The 12,377-nt window shown below is 38.5% G+C and overlaps 1 protein-coding gene across 1 annotated transcript; it reads left to right on the forward strand.

Annotated features, from left to right (window-relative positions):
• The first annotated feature begins 3,908 nt into the window (after window positions 1-3,908).
• LOC147442630 (uncharacterized) lies at window positions 3,909-7,567 on the forward strand. The gene is made up of 3 exons (XM_086529399.1): window positions 3,909-4,590; window positions 5,178-5,305; window positions 5,375-7,567. Exons 1-3 carry the CDS (start codon window positions 3,909-3,911, stop codon window positions 7,565-7,567), a joined length of 3,003 nt encoding a protein of 1,000 aa, XP_086385525.1.
• The last annotated feature ends 4,810 nt before the right edge of the window (window positions 7,568-12,377 follow it).

The raw sequence follows: 12,377 nt of genomic DNA on the forward strand, positions 1-12,377 counted from the left end.
TCCTTTCCTTGAGTTTGCCAAGAGGAAATTTTAGAAAATTAGGAGTATTTTTTGGGTTTTTACACAATTTTTTCCTATTTTGGGGCGGAGTTTCTCCTTCTCCTCTGGCCCTCATGAGCCGATATTTTTGAAATTGGAAACGACACGCTATTTAGTTGAGATTCTCGACACTACTCGCCACGCTCCTCAGGGCCAACCAAGACACACAAAAAGTGAGCTGCAAAAATGTTACTTTAAAAAGTAAAACCAGTGTTCGCGAAAAATCCCTTTCCAAACATATAAAATTCCTTTCCTTGAGTTTGCCAAGGAAATTTTAGAAAATTAGGAGTATTTTTTTGGTTTTGACACTATTTTTTCCTATTTGGGGTGGAATTTCACCTTCTCCTCTGGCTCTCAATCGACATTTTTGAAATTGGAAACAACACATTATTAAGTTGAGACTTTCGAACACTGCTTGCCACGCTCCTCAAGGCCAGCCAAGACACACAAAAAGTGAGCTGCAATAATGTTAATTTAGAAGGCAAAATGTGTGATGGGGACCTAGGTTTTCTATTTTGAGTTGTTGTGTCTTAGCCCTTTGCATACACAATGAATATCCCCTTTTCATACATAATGAACGTTCCCAATGAGGCTTCATTTATAAATTAAAGAGAGAGAGAGAGAGAGAGAGAATAAGAGCTTGGATCATATGGTGATGGTCGACATTGAGAGAGAGAGAGAGAGAGAGAGAGAGAGAGAGGGATTGATTACCATACATTCATGCTCGACATCGACAGGGAAGTTGAGTTTGTCAAATCCAAAGCGAGCGGCGAAAAGAAACAAGTGCAAGGTTGCCGACGAGCAAAAACGAGCCGAAGACAGCAAATCTAAGCCGGCACAATTGAATCCGATGCGGCAAAGATAGGAGGCGAACAAAAATCTTGAGTGAATTTGAAGGTTTTCTCTGAACTATGTTGCATTTTCAACTTCAAGTTAGGCTTATATGTGAATTTCATATCTAAAAATTCATAAATGAAATTAATCTCTAAACCTAGGTATTTTTTTTATTGCACATGAAATGAGTAGCGTTTTATTTTTAAACTTGGAAAACCCTTCAGACGAGAAATTTTGAGAGGCAAACTTTACAATGTTTGCACACATTTTTATACAAAATTTCTCTAAACTTTTAAGGTTTTAAACCTAGGTTTATTCGAGCACTTGGATGAACAATGTTTTTTTTAAAACTTGAAAAACCTATATATGAGGAAATCCGAGAGGTAAAATAGTATACATATTTTTACCATGATATTTACTATTTTTTTTACATTGAATATCCTTATACTTTGTGGTTTATTTTATCACGATCACACTAAGAAATTTGAACTTTACCTACCCTAATAGGTTTTCTTTCTCTCGCCATCAAACCAAGAAATTTGAGGTTTTTCTAAACTTGTAGCTTTCTTGCCTTCGAACTAGAAATTATACTTTGTAGGTAAATTTTATATACTAAACCTAGGTTTTCTTCAAGCATTTGCATGCACAACAATGTTTTTCTTAGAAAAAGAATTATAAACCTATATTAGGAAATTTTAGCGGCGGATTTGCTATGTTGAGAAATCTAAGATATTTGCAGTTGCACGTTACACTAAATTTTCCTCTAAACTTTGTAGATTTTCTCGCCTTCAAACCAAGAAATTTTAGGTTTCCCTAAACTTTGTAGGTTTTCTCGCCTTCAAACCAAGAAATTTGAGGTTTCTCTAAACTTTGTAGGTAAATTTTCCTTCGCACTAGAATTATACTTTGTAGGTAGAGAATTACACTAAACCTAGGTTTTCTTCAAGCATTTGCATGCAATACAATGTTTTTCTTCGAAAAAGAATTGTAAACCTATATATGAGAAATTTTAGTGACAAATTTGCTATGTTTGGGGAAATAATATAAGAGGCAAATGTACGATATTTGCACGTTTTTACACTAAAGTTTCCTAAAGTTTGTAGGTTTTCTCACCTTCAAACGAAGAAATTTTAGGTTTCCGTAAACTTTGTTGGTTTTCTCCGCGACTTCAAACCAAGAAAATTTGAGGTTTCTCTGAGCTTTGTAGGTTTTCTCGCTTGGAACTAGAACTATACTACTTTGTAATAGAATTATACTAAACCTAGGTTTTCTTCAAGCATTTGCATGCACAACAATGTTTTTCTTAGGAAAAGCATTGTAGACCTATATATATGAGAAATTTTAGTGGCAAATTTTCTATGTTTGAATGTTTTTTCTTTGCAACTTTGTAGGTTTTCTCACCTTTAAAAGTATAATTTAAAGATGAATCTTAAAATTTTGTGTGTGTGACTGCACCAACCTACGTGTTTTTCAAGCAATCGGTACCCACTCAGCTACACCAACCTACGATATTGAGAGAAGGAATTAGGAGAGCAAGTCTACTGCACTAGGGGTTGCTCAAGCTTCTGCACCTTCTTCATATAGCCACCCATGAAAGACCCATTGTAGGCATCGTAGAGAGAACGTATGAGAGGAGTGATAAGAGACCTTCAATAAATCTAATAAGAGTCTTGAACTCCAATGGTATCATTCTATAATTAATTCATCCAATGGCTATTAGATGTAATGTATATTACTCAAAGAAGAAATGGTGTGATGTATGAAGGGAGAGGTTTGTTAAAGCTATAGAAAGGATCTATCTAACAAGCCTTGAGTTCATGCACACTCTATCTTCCTTCGTTGGGGTGCACTACTCTAATCAATATTGTGATGTATAGAGGGTATTTTATGTTTGCAATTGGAAGTAAGAAAAACTTCCCTATATTGGGTACAATACTCCAATAACTACATTGACGGTATTTCATGCTTGCATTTGAGAGCAAATAAAACGAAAAAATTATGGCACTGATATAAGAGCGGTGTTTTCTATGTTTCTTGGCAGGAGCATTAATGAGGATAAGAGACACGTGCCTTTGTCTTCCTGAATCTCCAAGTCATTCCTCGCATGTGCATGCACGTCGAAAAGTTGCACGGAATTATCTCGCCAACGTGCTATACAACGTACAGCATACTTGCCATCCTCCACAAATGACCATGGTCATGGTACAAGTCCCTTTGCATTTGTTGGGATTGTGTTCCTGGCAATGTTATTATTCCACAAAACTGTATGCAAACTATCATGCAAGGACAGAGACGAAGACAAGACATTATATCATGTTTGGATGCGACAAGAAGAAGTCGTCGACAACGGGCAAGGCAACGCACCTCCAACATAAGAGAGAAACGCCATCGACATGATGGCCACTTTTGTCCTCTCATAGACACTCAAAGTGAGGAGCAGGCCCCGTATTTTCATGACACATCTCTTGGAGGCATTGCTTGCATTCTACATGCCTATCCATGTATACAAGGGGTTCATCCTTCCATGCTTCCAACCATGACCTCCTCATGCGAGTTTTGTGGTGCACATCTTTGGACATGTGAAATGAAAAATGAGCATACACCATCCGTAGGAAGATATTGTTGCAAAGGTGGAAAATGTGTCCCTTTTTCCTCTTGCGCGACCACCATGTGTATTGGAGAGGTTACTCAATAATAGTGATGCTTTGAGTAGGTCTTTCAGAAAAAACATCAAGAGCTACAATAGTGTGATGGCATTTACATCTCTTGGAGCTACTATTGATGAAACATTGATGGGTAGGTCTGGTGCATATTGCTTTTGTGTACATGGTGCTGTGTACCATCGAATTGGTTCTTTGCTACCACATGAAGCAGGGGTACCCAAATTTGCACAGATGTATGTATATGATACTGAGCATGAGGTTCAGAATCGTATGAGTTCCTTGGATGGTTTGGATTTGTCCATTCTTGAAGCATTGTCAATGATGATGTGATCATGTAATCCATATGCCAATGCATTCTACAATGTTGGTAGAATGTTGCGTGACAACCCTGGTGTGGAGATCAAAATGACAATTTGTGAAAATAGAAATACTTCCAGGCAATACTTGATACCTATTGGCAATGAGGTTGCTGCAATTATGCCAGGTCAAGGGGATGTACAAACAAGTGGCCATCAAGACATTGTGATACATTGTCAAGATGGAAGGTTGCGGAGGATTTCGAATCTACATAGGTCATACATGCCACTATTGTATGTTCTTGTCTTTCCAGAGGGAGAAGATGGATGGCATGTGAGGATTCCTTATGCAAATGTGCGTGGCCCTTTGGATGCATTGGTTGGTGGTCGACAATGTGTCACTCAAAGAGAGTACTATACATATCGACTACAGGTTCATGCTAATACAAAATCATGCTTGCTTCGTGGGGGCCGTTTACTTCAACAATTTATGGTTGATGCATATTGTGCCATCGAGGAGTGTCGTCTTGCATGGGTTCGCACAAATCAAAAGACATTAAGGGCAGAATTGTATGCAGGCTTGGTTGACATGGTGCATTTGTCCGAGAGTTATGTTGTCCTTGGACGGTGTGCGGGTCGAAGAATTGTCTTGGCCTCATCTTTTACAGGTGGCCCTCGGCACATGTACCAATTATATCAAGATGCAATGGAAATTGTCCGTGCAAAGGGAAAGCCAAACCTATTCATCACATTTACATGTAACCCTAAATGGCCAGAAATAAATGAGGCATTGCTTCCAGGACAAGTTTCCTCTGATCGACCAGACATAACAACAAGGGTTTTTTTCCTAAAACACTCAAGCATGATGAAGTACATCTTGAAGAAATATATTTTTGGGAAAGTGGTGGCTTACATGTCTATAGTGGAGTTCCAAAAGAGAGGCTTGCCACATTCTCATACATTGCTGATTCTAGATCCTCGATGTAAGCGTCAATCAACATTTGACTATGACAAGATAGTTTGTGCAGAGTTGCCAGATAAAAATCGATTTCCAGTGCTACACGACATCATTGTTAGTTGTAACATTCATGGCCCATGTGGTCAGTTCAATACTTCATCTCCTTGCATGGTAGATAGACAGTGTATCAGAAAAATCCACGTCCATTTTGTGAGAAAACAAGCATGGATAATAATGGCTACCCCATATATTCACGACGAAACAATGGCTTCACCGCCAAGGTCAAGGGTTTTACTATTGATAATCGATGGGTTGTGCCATATAATCCTATTTTGTCGACACTATTTAATGCACATATCAATGTTGAGGTATGTTCTACAATTTCAGCTGTCAAGTATGTCTACAAATACAGCTACAAGGGGCATGATAGGGCAACTGTAAGATTCCATACGTCAGCACAAGATTCTGAGAGGGAGATTATTGATGAGATAGACATGTATACTGATGGATGCTATGTATCTGCATTTGAGGCTTGCTGGAGAATTTTTGAATTCCCTTTGCACAATGATGCACCAGTTGTCTAGAGATTAAGCGTGCATGTTCTAGCTGGTCAAATCGTGACATTTCGAGATAATGAAAACATTAATGATGTCTTGCAAAGGGAGGGTGCAGAGAAGACCACTTTGACAGAGTGGTTCACATGCAGCTTGGAGAATCCTGATGCAAATGATACTTTGTACATTGATTTTCCTCAAAAGTGGGTGTGGAATTCAGGTTCCAAAAAATGGACGAAGAGACGTCGTGGGGACACTATTGGGCGGATGTATTTTGTGCAACCCTCTAGCGGTGAACGATATTATGTCCGTTTGCTTTTGACTATTTGTAAAGGATGTAAGTCATTTGAGGAGCTACGTTTCGTAAATGGTGTATTGTTCCCAACATTCAAGGCAGCATGCATTGCAAGAGGTATCTTGGAGGATGATGGGGAATGGTTTGGTTGCATGGAAGAAGCTTGCATTACACATACAGTCTTACAATTGAGACATTTGCTTGTGAACATTCTATTGTTTTGTGAACCCTCCTCCCCTCATCTCTTATGGGAAAGATTTCGACGTGTTTTGTATGAGGACTATCGACACATGTTGGAGTTGAGATATGAGTCCTTAGATGGATGTGCACAGGTTGCTGAAGGGTATGCATTGAGCGATCTGCATAAAATTCTTGGTACATTTGGACGAAGTTTAACTGAATATCCTGGAATCCCAATGCTTGATGAGCACTTTATGACACATGATGAAAATACATTGCTTTTCCAAGAGCAATGCCTTGATAGAATGCAAGAGCTGTCCGCGTCACATGCTATGGAGAAAACTTTGAATGAAGATCAAAGGATTGCTTTTGAGACAGTTTGCCATGCATTGACTCTTGATGGGGGGGCTATTTTTTTCTTGGATGGGCCTGCAGGGACTGGGAAAACTTATTTGTACAACTGTTTGTTATCACGCGTGCGTGGAGAAGGGGAAATTGCATTGGCCACAGCATCTTCTGGGATTTCAGCATTGCTGCTACGAAATGGGCGCACCGCACATTCCAGGTTCAAGATACCCTTGGAGATCGATAGTTACAGCACATGCAATATCCCTATTCAGGGTCAAATTGCTGAATTGCTTAGACTATGCAAGTTGATTGTGTGGGATGAGGCTCCTATGACACATCGATATGCCTTTGAGGATTTGGATAGGTCTTTGCAAGATATCATGTGCTCAAGAAAGCCATTTGGTGGAGAAGTGATGCTTCTTGGTGGAGATTTCAAACAAATCTTGCCAGTGGTGTTCAAGGGAGCACGTGCTGACATTGTTGATGCTACACTTTGTCGATCACACTTATGGAATCACATGAATATCCTTAGATTGACACATAACATGCGTGTGGAAGATGGTGATGTTGCAAATTTTTCCTATAGAGAATGGCTCATGGATGTAGGAAATGGGACTTTGACAAGTGGGGATGATCAGAAGATGGAGATCCCCCGCCACATGGTACTTTCTTCATCTTCATTGGATGAATTGATAGATTGCATCTATTCTGAAATGGATAAAGATGTGGACCATGCACAATACTTCAAAGAGCGGGTTATCCTTGCTCCGAAAAACTTGGAAGTTGATATTCTCAATGCTAAGGCCGTGTATGCAATGAAAGGTGACGTCGTGCAATACTTTAGTGTTGACTCCGTGGTGGAAAACGCGATGCAAGTTTCATTCTTATACTTTGTGGAGTTTTTAAATGGTTTGAACTTGGGTGGTGGATTTCCAGCACATTGCCTGGAGTTGAAGATGAACGCCCCAATAATTCTATTGCGGAACCTTGATCCAAGTGGAGGTTTGTGCAATGGGACACTCTTGGTGTGTAAGGCATTTCACCCTAGAGTTTCGGAGGCAGAAGTTATTACAGGTACACGGGTTGGGACCATGATTTTTATCCCTCGAATATGTTTTGTGAATTCTGGCATGGAGTTGCCATTTGTTCTTAGACAGAGACAGTTTCCAGTTAGATTGGATTTTTGTATGACTATAAACAAGGCACAAGGCCAAAGCATTGCCGTTTTGGGCCTATACCTGGTGACACCGGTCTTCACTCATGGACAATTATATGTTGCATTGTCACGTGCACGTTCGACTGCTGGGATAAAGATTCTCCTACGTGACATTGATGTAAACGAAACAACTGCACTAACAACAAACATTGTGTACCATGAGATACTGAACAACGCCATATGAAGGCTCTATTCCTTCTTATCGTTGTCTTCTTTTTTGTGTACAATTCAACTTATAAAATATAACATGAGTATATTTTTCTACCTCTCTTCATAACATATAGTAAACTATGTCATTCCTTCCTCTCATTGTCTGTTTTTTTGTTTCTATTTGGCTATATAGGTCATGGATCAAATTTCTTACATCTCTGAGGTGTCTTTTGTATTGAACATAGAAGATCATCCTTATCCTGGTATGTTCCAGTCCATTACATCTTTATGTGGATGCTTATTGTGTTCCTTTTGAGACCTTCTTTTTTTTTTTTTTGCATTATTTTAAGCAGAGATACGTTTCTGGTGTGCACCTTTGTCGCATGAGAAAATTGTTAGGACCATCCGCAAACACTACAAGACTAGGTGTGTGTGTGTGTGTGTTTATAAATAATTGACTTGGTATAAAGTAATATTCATGGCATTTATTGTTTCTTTTTGTTTTGCGGACCTTAGGAAGTTGCCATCTATCGATATTTTTACGTTGCGTATTTTGGCATACTCATCAGACATTGAGTACGGTGTTTACTCGGTTAGGAAGGAGTGTGTGTCTTCGCAAGAAGAAGATGATACTCAGTGGTTTGTTAGATATGAAGGATACTCTGTTCCGGATGATTGGGAGTACCTCCAAAGTTCTAGGTTCTCTGAGCTGATCTACCGGATCTACTTGCCTAGACAACTTGCATATATGGCAGCTCCATACATAGCTGCAATAACTGATACGTGTAAAGTGTTGGGTTACGGTGCTTCGATTGCATTATTTCAAGAAAAGTCTCTCTTTTTCACTACCTTTGTTTGTTATTCCAGAAGATAATCAACCTTGGGAAGGAAAAACGGTCCTTAATTTAGGAATGGAGAAGCTCCAAAACAATTATCAATTGCATGACGAAGTGAGCTACGTTGATTTGGCCTCTTAGATCATCTGTGGCACAATCGTGTTCCTGATTGTGTACATTTTGATGACAAACATATCAAAAACTCTTCCATGTTCATGATCCATTTTAAGACGTTCTTTTGATGTCTGGATGCATTTCTGAATGTATTCATGTTTATTATGACTTTTCTAATTTTATGCAATAAAGTTTTGACTTGCGATTTGACTTCGTGGGATTCAAAATATTATGTTCATATTTTAGAGATTGTAGTTTGAATGCATCAATTCTACGCCTTGACCCTCACGTTTGTGAGAGGGTAGGTTCCTATGCTTTGTGAGAGAGAGAGAGAGAGAGAGAGAGAGATGTGATAAGGAAGGGAGAAAATCATGCATGTTGCTAAGACGTGTGAGATAAAATCTAAAATTTTTGTGTCTTTTTTTAAAACTTACACACCTTATGCTTTGTTTAGATAATGTTTATTTTGTATGATAAGATGTTAAGTTTGTAGTATATATTGCACAAGCGATTGTTTCCTTGGTGCTAATTAACATAGAGTTCATCTTTATATGCATTGTGATGAACTTTTTAATGGTACAACTATGGAAAACACTAATAACAATGCCATCATTGAGAGCGAGTCTGATGGTATTGAGTCCACTCCTCCAAGGTTTGCCAATGTTCGAGTGGCAAAGAAAAGGGCTCGATGTGTGGGATCCTCTTCTGCTCATCCTATGGTACATGATGGAAATGACCAAGTCTTGGCTGCATTGCGGGACTTCTTTACCCGTAGTGAGTCTAGGCAGTTGGAATTTGAAAGACACTTAGAAGCACTCCTAGATGTGACTCAGCAAGCCAATGGACAACAAATTGTAGACCTTCGCAATGAGGTGCGTTCATATGTAGAGCTCTTCAATGGAGGAATGGATCACATTGAGGAGAATAGGTCCATCATGTTGGTGCACATGGAGCAACAAAAATTTGAATCAATGCAGGGCTCATACATTACCAATAGGGAATTCCACATCCAAATTGATGCACTTAAAGAGCAGGTTCGGGCTCTAGAAGGAGAGGTGACGTGACTCAAGATCCACCTAAATCCATTGAATGCATTGATGACAAAGATGGCTCGAGCTTCTGATGCACGTTCCATATAGATGCATTAAGTCCTTGCTACTAGAAATAATTGAACTCCTGGTTTTGTGTGCTCATTAGATTGAATGTCGTGATGTACTAAAGCATAACTTGCTTTGAACTGTGTTGATAGGGTAATGTAATAGATGCTATTTTGTTTGGTTCTATAGTTGTGTTGCTTAATGTGCATGGCATGAAACCGTGTACTTAGATTAAAGTTTTGAGACCTTGGTTGAGATTATATTTGCGTCAAAACAATATGGAGTAATACCTTTGTGGCTTGGGAACATAAAGTAACAGAAGAGGCTTCAGTTACTACATTTATGATTAGCTATGTGAGCTTCAAGGTGGAAATGAAATACTTGAAAGCTTGATAGGTTCTAAAATATTTTTCTACTATCTAAACTTCATTGTGAAAGTTATCTTTAGGTTTACAGGTAAAAATTACCTTACTCCTTCAGATTTGAAGGACTTTTTTCTTTCTCAAATAATCGAGTGGTAGCAATTTCTAGCTCCCATTAGAGTTTGTAATGACCATTGTAAACATCTTTAGACAACGAGTAGAGGTATTAAGAGAGCTTTTTGAGGGATCTTTTTTCTCATTTTTACTTGCACTAGAAAAAATAAAATAAACCTTCTTGCAAAGCTCCCTCGTGGAGAGAGCTTTAGAGGAGAGCTTTCTCCCTTCTCTCTCTCCCTCTCTCCCCCTAACTCCATCTATCTATCTCCATCTCTCTCTCTCTCATATATTTTTCTGCTATCTAAACTTCATTGTGAAAGTTATCTTTAGGTGCACATGTCAAAATTGTCTTACTCCTTTAGATTTGAAGGACTTTTTTCTTTCCCAAATAATTGGGTGGTAGCAGCATTTAGACCCCATTATGATTTTGTAATGACCATTGTAAACAACCATCCCCTCTTTACCCCCTATACGAGTAGAGGTAAGGAGAGAGCTTTTTGAGGAAACTTTCTTTTTATTTTTACTTGCACTAGCAAAAGAAAAAAAAAAGCTTCCTCATTGAGAGAGCTTTACACACACACACACACACACACACACACATATATACCCCTTAAAGGGGGCTATAGCCAAACGGTCATAGAAGCTATTCGCCAAGAAGTTACGATGCCTCTCTACACGTCGTTATGCTACAACTCCCTTGAAGGGGTTTATATATATATATATATATATATATATGTATATGTAATAACCATTGTAAACAACCATCCTCTCTATACCCCCTAGATGAGTAGAGGTAAGGAATGAGATTTTTTCTAATTTTTTCTTGCACTAGCAAAAATAAATAAAAAAGCTTCTTCAAAAGCTCCGTCATGGAGAGAGCTTCACGCACACACACACACACACACATATAGATGGAGACATGAACAATGTCAATTATGAACAGGGTCATTGGTATTGCAGTTGGGGTTATTTGTTTTCAAAAAAGGCATCAAAAACTCAAATCGAAGTGTTGTCTTCCATTTTAACTTTTTGCATATCTGTGGAATTTCTCTTTCATAAATGATAGATGTTTTACATGTTTTTCATCTCATTATGTGAGAATGCTGAAAGTTTGTGGCTTATATATACATAAATGAGTAGATTTGTGCGGCTCTTTATGCATGTATGTGAGTGATTGAGAGCTAATGTTTAACTACGGATTTAAGAGATTTAGTGGTATTAATAGTGCACTCTTTTGGTTTGCACTAACACATGGGTGGCATGATGTAGTTGTTATGTTGATTTTAATTCTCTATGCACTTTCATTGTCTTGCAAAGCTTATGTTGGTGTTTCTTGGATGGGGTGGAATGTTCTATTTATAGATGCCCCGTCTTAGAAGGCATTGGACAATGTCTACGTTTAGTTGGATGCTTCATCATCCACCACGTCACATCTATGGTAATGAGCTCTAATTGTATCCTTAGTAAAATTTTCAAGTTGATGTTCGAACTCAAAAATTTCTCGTGTAGATCCACCTGGTTGGAGAGGCCCACTCACTGTGCATGATGTAGTTCACATTATTGAAAGCTTTGAAGTTGTTAGGTAAGGAATATCAATGAAACACAATTTCTTTTTATATTTTGTTTTGTTATTGAACTTATTGTTTTTAACCCGTTGGCCTGCAAGAATCACTATTATTGTGCTAACATTTTAATGGAAGTGCATGAGTTTTTTGGAGAACCCCAAGGATATTTCACAATCCATGTGACATTAAACCATAATGCTGGTTCAGCTCGCATACGGGTTCGTCAGCTTGGCGATCTTTTTCCGGATAACAGAAACACATCGTGAGCTAACGGCGCTCACTTCTCTCCTTCTCGCGCTTCTTACTCCCATGTTGGTTGTCACATTGCAGTGCCATATGTTGCATTGCAACCGCATGCAAGAGCTCTACGCATTGACATAAACATAAATACGTAGCTTTTGGCGTCGTTGACCCGTGGCCTAATTTCATCATAAGTAGGAATTTAAGCTAGGAAATAAGAAAGTAAGTATAGGCTGGGTATTGAGGCATCATTACTAAGCATTTAGATGCATTTGGGGTCAGAACGACTAGTTCAAAAACTCATTGGTGTTAATAATTGTGATTTTTGCACTTCATCAAAAGTGATTTTTGAGACCATAAGCATGTCTGCTTAGGTCTTATATACATGTCCTAGAAGTTCATAACATTCGGATGTTGTTTGATGCTGTAACGGTTATGATTTGTTTGCCATTTAGCGATTAGATTTTGATAACTTAATTCCTTTGAGTGTAGCTTGTGTTAGATACACACTAT

The sequence above is a fragment of the Adiantum capillus-veneris genome, chromosome 14, assembly GCF_014529385.1.
Source record: "Adiantum capillus-veneris isolate H3 chromosome 14, ASM1452938v2, whole genome shotgun sequence".
Classification (NCBI taxonomy): domain Eukaryota; kingdom Viridiplantae; phylum Streptophyta; class Polypodiopsida; order Polypodiales; family Pteridaceae; genus Adiantum; species Adiantum capillus-veneris.